The 22,138-nt window shown below is 42.5% G+C and overlaps 1 protein-coding gene across 1 annotated transcript in view; it reads right to left on the reverse strand.

Moving 5' to 3' along the window:
• CTNNBL1 (catenin beta like 1) overlaps positions 1-19,463 on the reverse strand; it is a 161,402-nt gene extending 141,939 nt beyond the window's left edge. The window contains exon 1 of the mRNA XM_049650816.1: positions 19,297-19,463. Coding sequence (XP_049506773.1) covers positions 19,297-19,326 — 30 coding nt within the window. The 5' untranslated portion in view covers positions 19,327-19,463. The remainder of the gene's footprint in view (positions 1-19,296) is intronic.
• Positions 19,464-22,138: the final 2,675 nt, after the last annotated feature.

Below are 22,138 nucleotides of genomic sequence, written 5' to 3' on the forward strand. Positions count from 1 at the left end.
AGCCAGAATTCATACACACCTATATATTTGATCATTTTATGCCATTCTGGGTTATATTTTATGTATCCCTTAGTAAATTCTCTAACCGTGGCACCAGGTGATATAATGGGTAATAGTAAAATTCAGATTCAAAGAATATCAGTACAACCTCCTAATTTACAGATGAATAAACTAAGACTCAAGGACGTGATAGGAGTTGAGCCTGGAGCCAAGGACAGAGGAGGATCTGAAATCTCTCACTTTTGCAGGAGCTGTACACACAACCTCCAGACCCCTTTCCTTAGTCACAACCTCAGCAACTATCATCTTAAATGTGTAATTTGTATCGTCTGTCCCTGCCGTCATCTTTCAACTGACATTAAAATCCCTTCTGCGACTTTTCTGCCCATGCCTTTCACCAGGAAAGCTCTCTTCTGTAGCTCCTTGCCCATTTGTAAAAGCTTAGTGCCATCTGTCTATATGGAGATTTCAGGAAGAACTTCCTCCCCCAGACCATTTGGATAACCCGCCCAGTCCTAAATAACAAATTAATATGGCAATGCTGTTTTAAATTATTTATAGTTTTAAACCAAAGCTCAGATACAATAAATTCACTTTATTATTTGGGGTGGCACAAAGGTTAGCTACTTTGGAAGTGCTTGTCGCAGAGGTTGGGGAGAGGCGGAGTATTCATTCGGCAGCCAGCAGACCCACAGAGTGGTTTTGCAAGTAATATGGCACACCTGTTATGTGTAATTATGCTGACAGAGACGATTCCAGCCAGTGGAATATTGCCTCTAGCAATGGACAATTTCATTAAGACTAAAGTGGGGCAAGGAAATCTTTAATTACTTTTTCTCTAAGCTGCCTCTGAGGTCATTGCCAAGACTCCAAACTTCATTCCTCTTCCAAACAGAAAGAGTGGTTCGGGAGAAAGGATGTATACCACAGGAAGACAGATAGGAAGGAAAAGAGGAAAGTGAAGATGTTTTGAGAAAATGGGACGGGGAAGGGAGATGAATAACCCGGGACTGAATTAGTGAGAACCAGATCATAAGGGAGAAATGAATAATTTTACTCATTTACGTAACCTAGGTCTTTCACAGTTGCTCATTAATTCCTTACCGGTTCTGACATGGTTTTGATCTTAGAAGCCTAGGACATTAACTATCATCACTTTTCTTTAAAGGTTAAAACTTATCCACATAAGTCTGTTACAGAACAGCTGACACATTTATTTCAAGGAAGACACAACTCACATGAAACTCTACCCTGAGTATCCTGTTAAAGAGAATATCTTTCAACATTATGGGTAATACTTTAAAGTCTGAAAACATAGCATCATTATAGAATATACGTTCTTTCTAGGGCCGATTTACCCCTTTCAGCTTGAATGAAGTATCTGGTGTTATGGCCTCAATACATGCCTGTTGATGAGCCCATCAAAAACAATGAAAAGAGATGGTTTCATGTCTACTCTTGTCTAAGATGCACTTTATTTTCCTCAACTCAAAGGTTTTACTATTTCTACAGGCTTTAGAAACCACTAAAGTTAGCAAAACACCTCTGTTCCCCATAAAGACAAGTACGGTGAGTGAGTTATTCTCAGAGTCAGAAATAGTGTCTCCACCCAGAAAACAGAACACTGACCACGTGGCCACATGGAATATGATCGAAAGGAATTCTGTGGGAGCCTGGGTAAATGCCTCTTGCCCCCAACAAATTCCTCCGACAGGCTCTATCCCCAGCTCCACGACTCTCTCTCAGGGAGGCTATAAAATGGCTTTAAAGTGATCTTAAGCTAAAAACTGTTCACTTCGAGAACATTTTAGGACACTCAATTTCCTAGCAGTAGCATCTAGTAGACAGAGCAGATAAGGCGAAACGCTTATTTTGCTGGGCAGGAAGGGACTCTACCAAAGATTAAGATAATTAATTAACTGTCTTATACAGAAACATAAATAAAAGAATAAAATAATGTGAACCATCTCTCCCCTTTTTAAAGTTTTCTTTGAAGCTTGGCAGGCTTATGGTATCAAAAATAAAAAACCCTAAGAATTGGCTGCCTTAGAAAAAGGTACCTTAAAACAGTGCAAAGGCCACTATTTTTTGCATAGTGCAAAGACATTATTACATGTTACAGGAGCTTTACTCTCTGAGAAAGGAAAGGAAAGTGAATTTTCATAAGCAAGTTTCCTCTGTGGGTGAATCTCTAGTCAGTTCCGACCAGCTCAGAGAGAGCTATCAAGGCTAGCCATTAGCTGTCAATTTAGAACGACTCCAGAAAGCCAGTCCCCGAGCTCCACCGATACCTTCTCGACAACCTCTTAATCTTGTTTATAACACCTGTGTTAAAGCAGCCTGACATCAATCCAACTCGTCTCAGGCTGCAATTACTTAGAAACTTGAGAATCCTGGCGAACATACCAAAAAACACAGAGAAACACTGGCCGAAAAACCCTGCACATGAGGGAATTCGGCCACCTCCTTTAAACAAAGCCGTGTCAGTAAGCCGGGATGGGCCTGAATAGGCAAAGTCAGATATAAATCTCACAAATCACTTCTTAGGAGGCACTGAGGTCAGAGAATCTTAGGGTTTAAAGAAACCATAAAGAATTCCTCTACAGGGGCACCGGGGTGGCTCAGTCGGTTAAGCGTCCGACTTTGGCTCAGGTCATGATCTCGCAGTCCCTGAGTTCAAGCCCCGTGTCCGGCTCTGTGCTGACAGCTCAGAGCCTGGAGCCTGCTTTGGATTCTGTGTCTCCCTCTCTCTCTCTGCCCCTCCCTGGCTCACACTGTCTCTCTCTCCCTCAAAAATAAATAATAAAGCATTAGATAATTTTTTTTTAAAAAGGGGGGAGAATAGTACAGTAAGAAGAAAATGGACTTCACTAGTAGACATCAAAGTCTGTTATTACACTGTGACCCTGAGCATATCACAGTCTCATCCCTAGAAAAAGCCCTCATATTGAGGACGTGCCTAACCCAGAAAAAGTAGTTAATAAATAAGAAAAAAAAAAAATGAAAATGGGTATACCAGGTACAATCAACATGAAATAAAAACCGATCTTGTTGTATTATCTCTTTTTGCCTAGAAGGTTGGGTAAAGAGAAAACAGCAATTATGGCCCACAGTAGACCAGCAGCAAATCTTTGGCAAATAAAGAGATCAATCCATTTCTTGCTTTGGAATTAGAGGCAACTCCAGTCTTAAAAAAAAAAAAAAGCCAGTCAACTCTCAGGCTACACTGTAAGAATCGGGCTTTTTTTGAAGTTTGTTTATTTATTTGTTTTGAGAGGGTAGGGAAGTGGCAGAGACAGAGGAGAGGGACAAAATCCCAAGCAAGCTGTGTTGTCAGTGCAGAGCTTGATGTGGGGCTCAAACCCACAAACTGTAAAGTCATGACCTAAGCCGATATCAATAGCCAGACACTTAACTGACTGAGCCACCCAGGCGCCCCAAGAATCGGGCTTTTATGAAGATCATCTATTGTTTTTAAGGCAATGATAGGGCCACTGTCATCCACAGACAAAGCTTAATCCACTCTCCACCGAGAGAAAGAAGAGACAAGAAAGAGCAGGCAACTGTGGAGGTGCTAAGTCTCAACATAAAAAGACACCTAGAAGAGAACCAAATTCGGCCACCAATCATTGATTCACTACTTCATTCGTTCATTCATCTCTCATTCTTTCCTTTATTCAAAGTCGAGAGACATTTATTGAGCATCTACTACACAGCATGCCCTGATCTGGTCACTGCCCTCGAGGAGCTCAAAGTCCAATGGGAAGAAAGACATATAACCAAGTAATGTCAATACAGAATTGCTGGGAAAGGCAGTCTCCTGTACGCAGTATTTCCAGCCCCACTCAGCTGTGTAAGAATGGCCTCAGGCCTGGAACACTTCCTTACCAAGAGATAAGGAGCCCATACAGCTCGTGCCAGGCTTATCACCTTGTGTGGCAATATCATTCTCTGTTTCATGCTCCACGAGTGTTCCTATGCTCTGCTTAAGCATGTACGTCAGTGCCCCTCAGGCACGCCACTAGCTTTCGGGTCAGGGTCCTTCTGTTGCAGGAGAGGGCTGCAGGCAGGCCAACTGCCCTGCACCAGCTTCAGAGGAAGGGGGAGGGCCCCACTAGCCACGAGGGACAGACATGCATTCCAGGGGCTGATCTTGCTTTGTCTCTTCTCTGTGTGAGTAAAGCATCATTCCATCCAGTAGTTAACTGTGTGCTGCTTTCACTGGCAACTCCAAAACCAAGATGCAATGGGCAGAAGTGTCTGGAGTCTTCCCCTGGATTGGTAACCCCTACAGTGTTCTGCTCTCCTGGGTTTGATAACCAGTGTATGGTGTTCTATTGGGTAAGAATGATACACACGATAGACTCAAGGCAGGTACGAGATTGGGGGATGGATGGTAGCATTCTGCTACATTCTGTTTTCTCGGGATTTCTTGGTTTTCAGCTACCTTCATCCCCCAGAGCCCTCTGTTAGGAAAAAGATTCTGCCATCTACTTCCTCGTGTCTTTGGGCAAGTTACTAAACTTCTGTGAACTTCCTTTCTTCACCAATAAAATGGGAATAAGAATACTGATTCCCCAGGGTTGCTTTTAGGATGAAATGGAATGACACATAGAAATCAAATAGCACGATGCTGAGCTCTTAGTGGGCCGGCAGTTCCTTGCCCTTTGGTCTTTTTCTTTTGGTGTGGTGGCACAGGGAGGAGAAAACAAATATTCTTATATTTCACTGGAAGTATGACAATTTCTAAAAGCTCCTTTATGAGTCGCTTTTCATTTACTTCAAATCGGGACCATACCATCCCTGTAAGTAACCCTTTTCCCCCATAAACACAATCTTTCAAGTGACGGTAAATCTGCCATTAACGCAGAGGCAACACTTCAAGCCCAGCTGCGCCCTCCTCCCGATAGTATCCTGTTAGGCTCGGTGTCACACTCCTGAGAAAAGCTCTACTCACTGGACTCAGCAATCGAGAAGTTCACATGGTCACAAGTGCCTCCGCCTCACACAAGGTGAACCATGGTCAACACTGCTTTTCTAATTGAAGTAAGACTTCCTCAACCTCTTGCTGACGATCACAAACTAGCACGTGGGGCCCAATATCAGACAACCAGACTCCATCTTGCTCTAATGATGATTTTAAGCACACACAGGAGGTAGGGGAAAATTACTAATTTAAACAAAATGTTTAATCTTCTAATTATGGGACAGGCTCCAAGAAGATGGAAAGTGATTTGCAATCTTCATTATGGAACCCGCACGCAACCACTGGCACAAGGCATGTCAGCCAGAAGGCAGATACCATTTCTTCTCCCACGGAGCCTTCTGTGTCCTTGTAGGTTCTGTGCGGATAAAAGAAGAAATCTTTGGCCAAAAGGGGGGAGGGGGGGAGAGAGGAAGAGAGACAGAGAGAGATCACAATTTGTCTTCCCAAGTTCATTATGCTAAATGAGGTATCAGGGTCCCCACTAAGAAGCCAAGGAGATAATATTCAGTGACTTCACATTGGCAGATTGAGCAGCCTGAGGGCCTTTGAAACTCAAAAGTCTTATAAAAACTGCCCAGCTCAGGTGGTGCTTAAGCAATTCTTTTTATTTGCTGAAAAGTCCTGTCATCGGTGGTAAGAGATGCAGTGCGAATTAGGGTGGTGCCCACCAACGGCACCTTTGGTCAGAAGGAAATCTGTTCCTCTGCAGATATGCTTGTACCATTGCTAATTTGTGTTATCTCTGCCCATTCAGATCTCTGTGCTAACTCAGGAGAAAAAGTCCCTGCCAACCAAATCTGACGGCAGAACTCCCACTGGAGAATCAGCAGAGAAAGCAAAGGCAATTATTCCCTTTCATTAGAAAGAGTTCTTTTTAAGTTTGGTTGGTTTTGGGGGGCTTGTTTTTGTTTTTGTTTTTGTTTTTTAATTCTGAAAACAAAAAGCAGCCATTCATAGCCACTGCTCACTGCAGTCACTTACACAACTGGCAGAAACTGAAATTTCCCCTTAAGCCAACCAGAAAAGAGCTGTGCCCCTTTAATTGCCCGCTGTAATGTAAAACCAGACGTGGAGAGGACAGCCACAGTAGATCTGGGCAAAACAGCACTGATATTTAACCATCAGTCCAGACCATCTGCAACTGTTTTGCAGAAGCACATGAAGTTTATGGATTCCAAAGCTTCCTACAAGTTACCAGGTGCTGAAGGTCAGCTGCATTGTCCTCAGGTCCACGGGGGCTCCTTTCTTCATTCTCTCCAGGCCAGGGTGCTCAACAAAAGACACCATGCCCACATTTTCTGTGCCAAGCCTGGCACGGGGAAAGCGTTGCTTCTTGATTAAGCCACAACATAGATTAAATGTTTAGAACTGGGAGATTCTGAAAAACACCTAGGTGGGAAAGCAATTATCCTAGGAAGAGCACAGCTTCAGCTATGGCCCTCTGCAGCACAAAGGTGAGTTCTGCCCACTTGGCACATCTAAGCTGGCCAGACTGCTCCCCTCCAATGTAGTTTACATTCGGGGGACACAGTGATCTTTTCGAACGTAAACCAAATTGTGCCACACCACAGCTTAAAACCCCTAATGGCTTCCCATTGTACTGACAATAAAATCTACACATTTTAGAGTTCCCCCACCTCCCCACAGCTGACTCTGTCTATCCTTATCTTCGTGTCTCTTTCTCCTTCACCATGCTCTAGCCACCTTCCTCAAGCATGACAAGCTTGTTCCCACCTTAGGGCTTTCGTACTGGTTTTCCCTGGGCCTATGTTGCTATTCCAACAGCTCTATGTAGCCAAATCGTTCTCATCAATCAGTTCTCAATTCAAATGTTATCTCCTCAGAGAGGCCTTCTAGAACCTTCTGATGCTCCCCCATCACTCTATCAGCCCATTTCCCCTCTTCATATCCATATCTGAAATTATCTTGGTTTTGTGTGTGTAGTATTTGTTTGCTTGTGTGAGTGTTCTTATTCATTTGCATTTGTTTTTCTCGTTTATTGTCGGCCTTGCCTCCCTGGATATAAGTTCCATAAAGCCAAGGGAGTGCAAACGTCTTGTGCATCTCTATTCCTAGTATCTAGCATAGCAACTTCCATTTAGTAGGCAGTTAATAAGTATCTGTTGAATAATTAAAGAAAGGTTCAAAGAAAAAAAAAGAAAGGTTCAATATGGATCACTAATCTAAATGAAATTTACTAAGCCTCAAAAATCTACACTGGCTCACAGCCTGACTGTCAGCATGTGTCACAATGCCCTAGAAACACTGGTTTGTTCTTCATCAACTCCTGCTGAATGATCAGGAGACAATGGCAAAGACAAGACTAAGATGAACTTGCAGTCTCTCAAAGTTGCAGAACTTGAAAATCTGCAAGCCTCTCAGGTAGAGTCTTCCCCAAGTTGTCCTTTCCGAGGAGGATCAGATGGGCTAGCAATGGTGATTACCAATGGGCTGAGGCCAAAGGCTGGGTCTTAAAGGTCCAGCAAAGGCAGGGTATAGCATATGAGGCAGCCCGAGTCCCAACCAGCCAGAGTCCTTCTGGATGAAGCAGCAGTTGGGAGCCAGAGAGCAGATGTACACACCCGGGAGGGGTGGGGAAGGGGAACAGAAGAAATGAGAGATAAAGCCAGAGAGATAAAGAGAGATAGCCTTCAAAATGGTAGGCAAAGAGATCTAGAAGAAATGCTGGATGAAAAATGAAGACAAGTGACACTGATATGATTAGTATTAGTTACAGACTTCAGTAACTAAGAGTCCTAAAATTTTACAGTTCATCCAAAGATGACCAAGAATACTAACGCTTCATTCATCAAACCACCTCAACTTTTCAGGACACCATGAAAAGAAAGCAAAAAGGGCCTCAGAGGTTAGATTTTATCCTATTTTATCCTATCAAACAACACCACTAAGGAGTGAGAGCTGACACCAAAGAGAAGAAAAACTATGAACAATAGGCACAAGAACTCAAAATCTCTCTGTAACACTCCGAAGTGTTTTAATACAGGAGTTAAAAACTTCCCACACCTCAAAAGACCGTAAGAGAAATCTGGGCACAATTAACATGTGTTCATAATCATGACCCTAAGAAAACAACAGTCTGACCGATTGAGAATGGCAAGAATGCTTATGTTTTAGAAAGAACTCCACACAAAACGAAAATTCAAGTTTTAAATACAGAAAAAGCACCGTTCTGAACTCCATTTTATCAATCAAGTACGTGGGATCCTGAGGCAAGTCGCTTTCCCTCCCTATGCCATGCCTGCCCCACCTGGAAAAAGAGAAAGTTCTTATTCTAGCACTCCCGCTCCACTTAGAAGTTTCTGCTATCTGGAAAATCTATTTATGAGGAACACCACATTTTCCAAAGACACCAGACAAAAGAGTTAGTGCAACTCAATATAACTCATACCACCTTTTAAATTTTTTTAAATGTTTATTTACTGAGAGAGAGAGAGAGAGAGAGAGAGAGAGAGAGAGAGAAGCTCAAGCAGGCTCCACGCTGTCAGCGCAGAGCCCCATGAGGGGCTTCATCTCACAACCTGTGAGATCATGACCTGAGCCAAAATCAAGAGCCAGATGCTTAACCGACTGAGCCACCCAGGCTGAGGTTCCTTTTTTAAAACGGTGATATGAAGGGCACCTGGTGGCTCAGTCGGATGAGTGTCCAATTCTTTTCTTTGGCCAAGGTCATGATCTCATGGGCCGTGAGATCAAGCCCCACTGGGCATGCAGCCCGTTTAAGATTCTCTCTCTTCCTCTCCCTCGCCCTTCTGCACTCGATCTCGCTTTCTCTCTCTCTCAAAAATAAGAAAATAAATAAAATAAAAAGAAACCTCAACGTGGGTTTCTTCCCATGACAACCCCCAATTCATCAATGGTGATGTTGTTTCTTATCCTCCTTTCTTGCTAAGTGTTAGCATTCTGTTGATTTTCTGGCATTTCTACCTTCCTCTGCCCAACAGCTACTCCTGGCCAGAGTTCCCATTCCATGTTTCAGCTTCTCTGTCAATAATTACATAGCCTTGAAATGCTCAGATTTCCCTTATCATTAATATGAGACGCTATTAGCTGTTCCCATGGAAGTATTAATGTTTGAAGAGGCCAGTAAAAGATAACAGGACAAACTCTAGCTACAATTCTTTTATTTTTATCCAAAGCTGCAAAGAAAATAGCATTCCAACATGATAGATACACTAGAAGACTGATGTACTGTTAATGTTTATGCTTATTAAAAATCCCAAAAATAATTTTAACTCCGATGCTTTTAACTGGAGAGAGGTGGGTCAAATAAAAAATGTAATCAATCCTCAAGTTTATGTGTTAACAAAACAAGCACATAAATAATGCCAAACTGTTCAATAACCGAGCATATGTGCCTCTGGAATATAGTCAGACACATTCAGAGAGAAGCATCATAACACTCTCTGCTTGATTTCAAACCTTCTCAGTTCAGTCAATGGCTTTGGACATTGCTGGGGAGCTGACAGGAAGGTTAAGGAGCCCAAGTAGATAATCTGCTCACAGGCAACTGATAATCTAAAACGAGTTAAGAGATGAAAATGCACTGTGGTAGTCTCACTAGATCTTTCACTGAACTCAGGATGAAGATAATCTAGTTTCTATCTACCAACCCACCATGGAGATGGGGTTTTAAAGTTTAGGCCAACATACTTTCAGATCAGTCACTCCTAGAACACTGCAGAAAAGAAAACGGCTTTGAATCATTCAGCTGAAATACTAAAACCAAATGGCTAACTCCGGAGAAAGTAAGAGAATTTCAGCTATACCTTCTCCTAACTCCAATTTCTCTATAGCTATATAAGACTCAGACCAAAACAACCACTTCCTTCAGGAACCTTGCGGGGGTGGAGAGAGAAAGAAAGAAAGAAAAAGAAAGGAGTAATTTGTAAATGAGATTTCTGGCACTAGAAAAGGGGAACAGTGAGATATCTCAGCAATATTAGAGAGACCTGGGGAAAAGAATTACTGTGTTGATGACATAATTCTTGATATCAATGACTGCTAACTGTGGCAGAGTAGGGTTGTGCTTTAATCTATTGAGAACAGTTCTATACTGTGGCATGTGTGGGTGACAAACTGTTCTCATTTCCTTTTATAGCACTCTAAACCTTAATCTCCAAGGGACCAATGACCTTGGGAATACTGAGGCAGCTCTGCAGAATTCAAAAAAACACTTTTTATTTTGCTACAGCATGTGTGTTGTTTGTAATTATATCAATAATTAAAAATCAAAAGCTAACATTTACTGGGCACTTAAGGGTCAGGCACTATACTACTTAGCACTACCCACTCTTATTTAATCCTGTATTTTAAAAAGGATGTAAAATGGAGTTTTGTTCTGTTTTGTTTTTCTACTGGCGGGCAGAGATACACTATTATAAAATCTCCATTTTAAAGATGGAGACCTGAGGCTTGAAGAGGTTAATAACTGACCCAAGGTCACACAGCCGGCAAACAGCAGAGGTGGGATTCAAACACGGGCAGTCTGACCCCCAAGTGAGTGTTCATTCATTCACCACACTAACACCTAGTGAGCACACGCTTTCAATTATTTTCTCCAATAGAGCTGACAAGCTTCTCTGAGCCATCTACATTCTCCAATGTAGTCATTTTTACATTTGTAAACTTCTCCATTGGGGTAAGCTTTATAAATTGAATTTATCAATCCCCCAATTTATGGACTTATTTAAGTAAGCTCTCACCCAACACGGGGCTCAAACTCACAACCCTGAGATCGACAGTCGCATGCCCCGCTGACTGAGCTTGCCAGTGTCCTGCAATCCCCCAATTTAAACGACACCTAGTGAGAGACTGCAGAAAGTTATGGCTGTCTTCTTCAAGTCCACTGCCAAAATCAGGCATCTCAATAACACCCACCTCCAAGGAAGCTGAAATAGGTAGGACTGAAGTCTATGACCAGAGAAAACAGTTCTGTTGGCCTATAAAGAAAATAAACCCACATTCACCATGCCGCTACAAGATCCACAAAAACAAAAAAGTAAGACCAACTGAAAACTACTTATTTGACAAAGTCCCAATGGTCTAAACAACAATGGTGGCAGCTGAAATAGAAAGGAAGGAATAGAGAGAAGACTGAAGAAGCAACACTTTCTCTGCAAAGCTTTCCCAACAGCAGAGATGCTCCTGCCCGTGCCATCCAATTTTGTTCATTCTTCTATAACGCCAACGACGCTGTGGACTGGATCATCCGTTTTCAAATCCGTGGGATGCCCCCCGCCCCTTAGACTGCAAGCTATGTGAGCAAGAGCTATGTGTGGCTTAAACATTTTCAGAGCTCAACACCCTCCTGACTCCTGAGAAAGGAGCTAGACCTCTTTGTTCACAAGATCTTATGATTCATGGGGAAAAGAACCTCGTCTTTGATCTTTGAGAAGTATCTCCAAAGCTTCTTTAAAATCTGCTGAACAGAGACACCCCTGACTAAAATGCAAAATCAGGGGTAGGTGGTGGGGCAAGAGTAGAGATACAGAAAATCATGTGATACCAGAACATCTGGTCAGAATGCTCAAAAGACACATGAAACTAGACTAGGGCTAGTGAGCTAACAGTTGTCTACACCTAGGTGATGAAAGATTGAAGAATGGATGAGTTCATCTAGGATGAGGAAAAGGATTATAGAATCAAATTCCAATGAAAAATCAAGAGTAATGAGGCTCAAGAAAATCTTTGGCAGAGGGTATTGTCAACCTTCAAGAATGTAGGCTTTGGACATTCTAGAAAACAACTGACCAGTACTCTTCACAAATGTCAAGATCATACAAGACAACAAAAATGACAATTAAATGCAATGCGGGATCCTGGATAGGATCCTGGAACAGGAAAAGGGCATTAGTGGAAAAAACTAATGACATCTGAATTAAGTCTGTAATTCAGTTACTGGCATATGAATGTCAATTTCCTGATTTTGATCATTGTACTATGCTTACAGAAGATGTTAACTTTAGGAGACGCTGGGTGAGGAGTAAATGGAAACTCAAACTCTCTTTACTATTTTTGTAATTTCCTGTAAATTCAACATTACTTCAAAATAAAACTTTTAGGGGCACCTGGGTGGCTCAGTTGGTAGACCATCTGACTCTTGGTTTCGGCTCAGGTCATAATCTCACAGTTTTGTGAGTTTGAGCCCCACACTGGGCTCTGCACGGGCAGGGTGGAGCCTGCTTGAGATTCTCTCTCTTTCCCTTTCCCTCTCCCTCTGCCCCTCTCTTGCTTGCACGCTGTCTCTGTCTCCCTCAAAACAAGTAAATAAACTTCAAAAATTAAAAATAAATAAAAATAAAACTTTTTAAAATGTAGGTTTTGCGGCAAGAGTAGCAAGAGATGATACGCAAGAGGGCAATTCAGAAGCTGAAGTAACATATTTGAGTCAAATATTCTTGAGGTCTAACACGAAAGCAAAGACATACGAGTCAGCAAGCAAACGAGATAAGAGGGAAACAACCAGAGCATATCTGAAGGTACGTCCTGGTTCACTCACCCAATCATTAAACAACCATTCTTTAAGCATCAGTTATAGGTGAGACAGCCTGCTAGGTGCTGGTCTAAGTTAACGGCCTAATGTGCAAGGAGGCACATAAGTAGGTGTTTTGTGAGTATGAAGAGAATGCACCAGGAAGAAAGAGGATGAGGAAGCTGCAAAGATAGGGGACAAACTTAAGAAAAATACCACTCAGGAGATGAAACAGAAAACACTCTGAAATGGGAATATCAATGAAAATAGCTCTTTATCTGTTGTTTATAGTCCCGCTACGAACAAAAAGCAACTGTGAAAGCCCTAGTCTAAACTGTCATGCAAGAAAAGCCTATTTCACGATACTGTAAAACAACATCACGATTAGGATAATATTCTCAGGGCTGTAGGTAAAATGGGGCGCCACAGAAGGAGCACAGGTGTTCAGGCTTCCAAAATGCTTCTTACATCCACACCATCAACAAAAATGACAACAGGAAAACTCAATTACAAACTACAACACTACCTTGTGGAGAAAGAGGCAGATGATAAGAAACACAAATGATAAACACAGGGGGAAAAAAATGCCTATTACAGCAAATCTGAACTAACACTTTACATACTTACTAGATTAATGAGAAAAAATCAAATTGTGACAACTAGCAGTATCAAGATTGTGGTAGGACCGGAACACGCACGCTGTTAGCACCGTAAACTGACAAAGGACTAATTCCATAGGAGCACTATGGGTTTCTTAATGTATTTGCAGTCGAGGGACACCATCATCTGCCACTCCCCTCCACTGACTCAATGCTCGGAACATCTCACTCCCATGCTTCTGCTCTCACTAATCCTAGTCAAGAATGACTCTCCTCAGCCTCCTTCATTGCCCACAGAACTCCTATTCATTCACCGCGGCTGAGATTCCAACATCTCCCTTTTCTTCAGTGACCATGTCAAATTCATCCCATGAATACACCCCTTCTCCGGGCATTATCCAATCATTCCTTCCATGATGCTCCCATAATCCTTTATTCACACTGTTTGTTGTTGAAATATCTGTCTCATTCCTTAGGTTATGAATTCTTTAAAGTCCAGGACCATGTCTTAATAAGTTTTGTACATGCAATACTTAGCACAGGAGATGGCATATGGTAATTTCTAACGGTAGGTGGGAGGGGGAAAATGCCACACAAATAAAGAAGTTCACTGCAAGAGTATCTCCAAGAACGAAAACCTGGAAACCAAATAATTATAAAATAATTATAGATAATTCTTCTAATTACAGAGGAACAACTTAAGGGAAAATAGTCTATCGCTTTAGCAAAAGGTACGAAAACATTAAAAATAACACGAAGACTATGCAGAAACACAGAAAATATTTCTGGCAGTGTTAAAAAGATAGAATACATGGGGCGCCTGGGTGGCTCAGTAGGTTAAGCATCCGACTTCGGCTCAGGTCATGATCTCGCGGTTCGTGAGTTCCAGCCCCGCATCGGGCTCTGTGCTGACAGCTCGGAGCCTGCTTCAGATTCTGTGTCTCCCTCTCTCTCTGGCCCTTCCCCTCTAGAGCTCTGTCTTCTCTCTTTCTCTCCCTCTCAAAAATAAATAAACATTAAAAAAAAAAAGATAGAATACAAAACAGTATATACACAATGATTATAGCTATCCAGCATATAAGAACTGTGGGAATATAAAAATATTTGTTAGATTAGGGTACTTTTCCTTCTCTCAAACACTTTCTTTTTAATACTATTCCTGTCAGTTTACTGTCATTAAAATGTTTTCACTTCAAAGGGGAAAGGAGCAAGATTATACATTCTTGTAAGCTCCTGCAATCCAAGGAGATGCTACGATATCACTGATAGCTAACAAGAGGAGTGGGCGTCTGCAGTATTGCTAAAACCAAGGGTCCCTGACCCCAATCTGCCTCACAGAGCACACTTCTCATGTCACAAAGCAAGTCATTCCCACTGAGCCCAGCTGCACTAAATGTGAATTCTTTATTGCAAAACTTGGAAGGTAAGAACTTTTCCCAGACATCTGTGGAATTAGTATTAATGAGAATGCCCTGAAGTTCATATACACGCCTATGCAGCAGACACTTCTCAGCCAAGGAACTGCTGGGCACACTTCTTGATGAGATGTCTAAGCCTGAAGGTATCAAAAAAGTACATTTCCATATTGGGAACATAACTGGCTTCCTCTTTAAGACTTTTTCCACCACCTCCTGTCCACACTGTATAATTCTCCTGTCTTCTTAAATGAATAGTTAACATATGTCAAGGATATAAGGCATATACTGAGGCACTCACTGCCTAACTCTATTACTAGCAGAACCAATCACAGCAGAAAATTGGAATCTTCCCACCAAGCTGCCCCAAAAATGAAATTCAGGAAGCACCCAAAAAATATGAAAATACTTTTAATAAGCATTTTTCTTGACATTACGTATCTTCCTTGCTTACCTTAATCTCTTAATTCCAGGAAAAGAAACAACCAGAATTCTTATGGCTCAAGTCCTTCATTTTACAGGTGGTTAAAAAAAAATGATATACAGAGAGGGGAAGTGACTTGTCCTGAGTCACCCAGATAAGTAATGATAAAGGGAGGATTAAAACTCAAATCTCTCAGATTTTCAGCCCCGATTCATTCTCCTACATCAAGCTTTTTTTATCCCTTGAAATCTCTAGAGCTCTTGGCCTAAATAATTAGTATCACAGAATTTAAAGTTAGAAGGGAGCTCAGAGAGACTTACTTAATCCCTTCATTAGGCATATGAGGAAACTGAGGCCCAGAAAGATTAAGTGATTTGCTCTCCATATCTTGGATGGCAGGGAATAAGTATAACTTAAGCTCAAAAAACTGCAAACTAACGGCTATGAGAAGGGAGGAGAATCTCAACTGAGAAAAATTTTAAAAGGAATGTAGATCATTCTAGACCAGGGACCGGTTTCAAAACGTAATCCCTGGACCCTCTGCTTCAGCATCACCTGAGATCTTGTTAGAAATGCAAATTCTGGGGTGCCTGGGTGGTTCAGTCAGTTGGGTGTTTGACTTAGGCTCAGGTCAGGATCTCATGATTTATGGGTTCAAGCCCCACGTCAGGCTCTGCGTTGACAGCTCAGAGTCTACAGCCTACTTCGGATTCTGCATCTTCCTCTTTCTCTCCGCTCATGTTCTCTCTCTCATAAATAGATCAACATTGGGGCGCCTGGGTGGCTCAGTCGGTTGAGCGTCCGACTTCAGCTCAGGTCACGATCTCACGGTTCGTGAGTTCGAGCCCCGCATCAGGCTCTGGGCTGATGGCTCAGAGCCTGGAGCCTGCTTCCGATTCTGTGTCTCCCTCTCTCTCTGCCCCTCCCCCATTCATGCTCTGTCTCTCTCTGTCTCAAAAATAAATAAACATTAAAAAGTGTAAAAAAAATTAAAAAAAAAAAAGAAATGCAAATTCTAAGGTCCCACAGGAGGCACTGAATCAAACTCTAGGGGTGGGGACGTTCAAATCAAACAACATGTCCCGGAGAAACGAACTTCAGTGGTCACATTGAGTCCACTTTGTAAATCGTAACTATAATCCACGGCATTTAAATTTTTCTATACTACATTCTTCTATATGTATACCATACTTCAATTTTTAAAGTTTTTAAAACTCTGAAGACAAAATGGAAAACTAGATTTGGGTATTCATTTGGTTCTAGTTCTGGCTTTGCTTCTTACCGACTGTCTTTGAGCAGGTAACTGACCTCCCTCGCTTGAGTTTTCTTTTCTATAAAATAGGCATACCACCCCCCTCAAAAGGCATGTCGAGAATTAACTGTAAGAACTCATCGGGAAGCACTTTAGTTCAGCATCAGGCACAGAGTAGGCAGCAGTCCAGCACAGTCATTAAGAGCTTCAACTATGAGGTAGGTGCTTTTTTGCGCCTCAGTTCCCTCGTCTGTACAACCAAGGTTAAAAACAGTACCTTCTTCGTAGGGTTGTTATAAAGACTTTGAGAGATCACACAGGTAAGTAATGCATCTTGCATATCTATAAAATGTTACTGTTTTTGAAGAGCTTTTGCATCCATTAATTCAAATGATCCTCACGCATTGCCACAAGAGGATGGGTGCATTTGATTGATTATGGACTAGATTCCAGACTGTACCATCTTTTAGGAACAGGAGGAGTGCACATCAATCTTACAGAAAGGAAACGGCACGCATGAATAGTGCACGTGGGGAATGAACAGGGTTGAAAATAAGATCAGGATTCTGGTTTCAACTCTGCCACCCCCTTAGCCCACAACCTCAGGGAAGTGCTTTACCAGAATGGGGTTCGCTTTCTATATGTAAACAAGTGGGGTGCATTAGGTTATTTATAACATGTCTCCAAATAAAATTCCAACTCCTTGTCATGGCCTATAGGAAGGCCTACATAGTCTGTCGTCTGCCTACATCTCTTATCCATCACCTGCCATTCTCCTGTTCACCCACGTTCCAGCTACATCGGTCCTCTTCCTGGTCTTCTAACAGGCTACACCAGCTTCTACCTTATAGTCCCCATACCTGCCCTTCCTTCTGCCTTGATCATTCTGCCCTTTTCCATGATTGGCTCCTTCTCAACCTTCAGTCCTTTTAACATCCATTCCTCACGGTCCTTCCCAGACCATATTACCAAAGGTAACAGGTCCTGTCTCCTACTGCCAGGGGCTATATTCTTTAGCAGCACTGTCTAATAAAAATATACTGAAAGCCACAAATGAGCCACATATATAACTTTAAATTTTCTAGTAGTCACATTTAAAAAGTTTTCAAAAAGTAACATTAATTTTAATATAATATATTTTCTTTAAGCCTATATATCTAAAGTATTATATCTCAATATGGAATCAATATAAAAAGTATTAATATATATTAGTTTTTTCATACTAAGTCTTGGAAATCCAATGTGTACTTTACATATACAGCAGATCTCAATTCCAACTTTACACATACAGATCTCAATTCCAACACATTTCAAGTGTTCAGTAGTCACAGGTGCCCCGTGACAGGTGACCACACCAAACAGCACAGTTCTACCACATACCCTGCTTACCCTTCAAAGCACCTATCAGAATCTGAATGTTTATTGACCCATTATCTTGCTACTTCCCTACCAGACTACAGGCTCCACAAAAGCAAGAACCTTGTCTGTTTCCTTTAATGCCTTATCGTCAGAGGATTTGGTGCATTATACAGTAGGCATTCAATACATGTTTTTTGAGCAAATGAATGAACCTCTTCTAGCTTTAATATTCTGAGTCAATGGACTAGCCATTCTACAACTCTCAAACAGACAACCCTCCCACTTCCTTTCTTCTTTCTGGTTCAATAACTGTCTTAAAGAGAGAAATCTCTTGGCTATTTATCTCCCATTGCTTATGAGCTCTTTTCTACAATGTCTACAGTCTTGAAGGTCCATTCTTTGTATACTGGCTGAGGGAGTGGCGTGAATATGATTGCTAGCGTTTCCTGAACCTTCACACTTTGACAAGCATTGGCCTAAGCACTTTGCAACAGGCTTATGTGGTAGGTACCATCTTTGCCCCCATTTACAAATAAGGAAAACAAGGCATAGAGAGATTAAGTATTTTGTTCAAGGTTACAGCAGCCAGTTAGTAGCAAAACAGACTCCAAGAGACATGCGGCTCCAGACTCATGGCTCTTAATCACCTGTTCTCTACTACAGAGCTGTCCAATGGGAATAAAGACCAGTTATATATGTAAATTTTAATTTTAAAAGGCTAATAGCTACATTAAAAAAATCAACAGAAACAGGTAAAATTTATCTTAAATATAATTTTATGTCACCGATTACGCATATGATTAATCAACATAATCAATAATCAAGGTAATTGATTTGATCAATAAGATCATAGAATCGGTTTAAAAATGTTATTTCTCACATGAATCTTCAAAATTCAGTGTGACTTTACACCTAGAGTACTTTTCAATTCATACTAGCTCCGTTTCAAGTGTTTAATAGCCATATGAACAACTATACGGGACCTCTTTAGAAAGTCAAAGAGGGGGAAACCTTTGAACTGGGAGCCAGGAGACCTTAGCTCTAATACCAGCTCGTACGTGTTGAGTGACTCTCGGTAAGTCCTTTCTGCCCTCTGGGCCACCGTCTCCCACTAAGTCGCCTGAGCAGGGAAAACAAGATCCCTAGAGTCCCATCCCATGCTAGAATTCCAAACATCTCCCAACAACAGCAGTTAACACAGCTTTTACACTTTAAAACCAGCTTTCACACCCAATAGTTAATATAGTCCTCAAACAACCCTACTAGGAAGTTATTACTGTCTCCGTTTCATATATACAAAAACTAACGCTCCAAGAGGGCAAAACGACTTGTCCAAAACCCACAGGGCCAGTCAGTGGAGAAGCCGGGGCTCAAATGCAGGAAAGACCAGGGCCCTCCCACCACCACCAACAACTCAAAGACGGGGGACAAGAGAGAGTTGAAGGAAGATGGTTGTGAAGATGGTCCGGGGCCTTCAGAAGAGTTGAAGGGAGCCAGGCCCCGGAGCAGGGGAGGGTGAGAAGAGGCCCAGACTGGAGTTGAGAGGGAGGGGCCTGGGCTCTAAGAAGGAATGAACTGAAAGCGCCCAGGAAAGTCTCGGGGGAGTAAAGTGAAAAGAGTAGCCGGTGGCATGAGAAGTGAGGGGACTCGGGCCGGGGACAGAGGTGAGAGGAGGTGAGGAGGTGAGATAAAGGGGCTCTGGTTCCCCGACCACGCGACCGCTTCCCGGGTGAGGGGACGGCTCGCCGGCCCTCCTCGTCCCACATACCTGGTAGCTCAGAAGTTCGCCCACGTCCATGGTTTCAGGCCCCGCCAACACCTGCTACTCGGGTTCCCTCCACTCACGCCCAAAACGCGGCCCCCTCCGCAGGGGCTCCAGCCACACCGCCGTAAAGCGCCAAGAGCGGGCCGCAGAGCCAATGAGCTGAAAGTTCTTGTGACACGCAACCTGGCCACACTGCGGGAAAAGGCAACGCCACCGTAAAGCGCGCTGCATTTGCGACGGTACTGCTTCCGCCCGGAGCCTGGAGGGGGCGGGGAAAGGAGGCGGAGACTTGAAGGGGGCGGGGCGGCGAGGGAAAAGACGGAAAGGAGCCAAGATTTATTGGGCGCCGCCTATGTGCAGGGCGGAGTGCTGAGTGTTTCACAGGTGCTCTCCTTCCAGTGACCTAGCCAATTTTATCCCCGTTTCACAGATAAGGAAACTGAGGCATAGAACTGCACTATCCAGTTCTATACCCGCTAACCACATGTGGCTACCGAGGGCTTGAAATACACTAGTCGGAATTGAAATGTGCCATAAATGTAAATAAAATACACACTGGATTTCTAAGACATATTGATTACATGTTGAAATTATATTTTGAATATATTGGGTCAAATAAAATATAAAATTAATTTACCCGTTTCTTTTCACGTCTTAACCGTGGTTAGTAGAAAATGTAAATTACCTATGTGGCTCTTTTTTCGGCTCCCTTTGTATTTTTTAGGACAGTGCTGGCTCAAAGTGTATTGTCCAATGCCTCCAACTATTACTGACAAAGAAACTGTTGGTGATCACATCTCCCTCTCCGGGCTTCTTCTTCATCTATGCAAGGTTTTCTGGGAACTGGATGATCTTGTTTCTACCTGAGAGATGTAGAAAGGTTTTCTGTGGGAGGAAGATGGCCACGATTGAAAGAGACTCTTCAAAGAGTGCATCTGAGCTCCTGGGATTTAAATAAGGCTCTATCTTCAAAGGGTGTTAAACTTCCCTCTTAGTCTTCTTAGCCATTTAGCCCCTGATCTTCACATCCGTGGTATTTGTCTTAGTCCATTCAGGCTGCTGTGAGAAAAATAGCATACACTGGGGGGCTTACAAACAACAGAAATTTATTTCTTCACAGTTCTGGGGCTGGGAAATCCAAGATCAATAAACCAACAGATTTGTTGTCTGGTGAGGCTACAATGTGGTTCATAGACAGTGCTTTCTCATTATGTCCTCACATGGAGGAAAGGGGTGAGGAAGCTTTCTCCCGCCTCTTTTATAAAAGCACCAATCTCGTGCATGAAGGCTCCACCCTTGTGATCTAATCACCTCCTGAAATCTTCACTTCCTAATACCGTCACCTCGAAGGTTAGGATTTCAATTTACGGATTTGGGTGGGATACAAACATTCAGACCACAGCAATATTCTTAACCATCCCCCCCCCATCCCATCTCCGCTTGTCTCCAATTATACAGAAGTTATTTTAATGTAACTTTTCAAAGCTCCAAATGGTCTCCTCTTCTGCCTGGCCACCAGCCCATACCTCATCCAACTCTTCCTCATCCTTCAGGTCTCAAAGGGCACTTTCTTAGAGTAGCCTTCCTCAACTCATGTCCAGTCCAAGGAGGCAGTCCCTTCTCATTCCTCATTATTCTGTTTTCTAGCACCTCCTGCATGGCACATATATCTCCATCTGTAATTTTCTACTTCATGGTTGATTGCTTATTTATTGGCAGCCTTATTTGCTGGACACAGGCTCCATGAGAGCAGGAATTGTGTCTGTCATGTTCACCATTATACCCTTGTGCAAAAAGCCTCATACAGTGCCTGACACAGAAGGAGGTTTCGTGGGCCATGGTAAGGAGACTGAGTTTTACGCTAAGAGCATTAGGAATCAATTGAAAAGCTTTAAGCAGGAAAGTTTTGTGATTGGGTTTTTGTGTGTGTGTTTTTGTTTTTTAAGAATCACCTATGCAACCTGCTTTGAACTGAATTATTTAGGTGTCTCTCGCCGCCTCCCTCCACTTAGCTGTATGGACTTGGCCTTATTCAAGGAGGGAAGGTGAGTAATGGTGGAATGTACCCTTTGGAACTGTGTACCCTTTGGAATTATGTCCCAGTATTTGGTGTGCTGGAGTCAGCTCATATAAACAGGACAACAAGAGCCTATAGTTAAATTGTCAGGAAATTTTCAAGTTGATTGACATCAGGTTGGTTGCTTGAGATTGGTCACAGTGGGAGTATTTACACCATGGAAATCAACAAATGCTACAAACAAATGCTACAGGGTTACTGATGTTTCAGAGAGCTGGTTGCTACACATTCACCAACACACCACTGATTGTGGTTCTCCTCAAAGTTCCACCACATCTACCTGTGTGCTCTGCCTGTGAGTTACTTTCTCTCTCTAAATTGTGCTCTTTTCCTCTGTAAGGTGACTCATTTGTTCATTCATCAAGTATTTGCTGAGTGCCTACTCAATGCCCGACACAATTCCAGGCTCTGAGGATATAGAAGTTTGTACGAAAAAAAGTTCCTGCCCTCTTGGAACCCACATGCTAATTGGAGAAAACCTAATGAGGAATATAACATTATGATCCTCATTTCACAGCTGTGGAAACATCGTCAGCCAGCTGACTTCACCTCTACGTGCCTGATCCCCTTGCCTGCAAAGTGGAGATTCAGTCGAATTTACCTTGTAAGATTATGGGGAATTTACATAAGATGCTGCATGCAAAGAGCACTTAGCAGGTGCCTGGCACAGAAAAGTACTCCATCAATGTTTGGTGTTAATATTATGTGGAGTTAAATGGGAATTGGAGGGGCAGAGAGGCAGGAAAAATGAGATCATTCCTATACCCT

The sequence above is a fragment of the Panthera uncia genome, assembly GCF_023721935.1.
Source record: "Panthera uncia isolate 11264 chromosome A3 unlocalized genomic scaffold, Puncia_PCG_1.0 HiC_scaffold_11, whole genome shotgun sequence".
Lineage (NCBI taxonomy): Eukaryota > Metazoa > Chordata > Mammalia > Carnivora > Felidae > Panthera > Panthera uncia.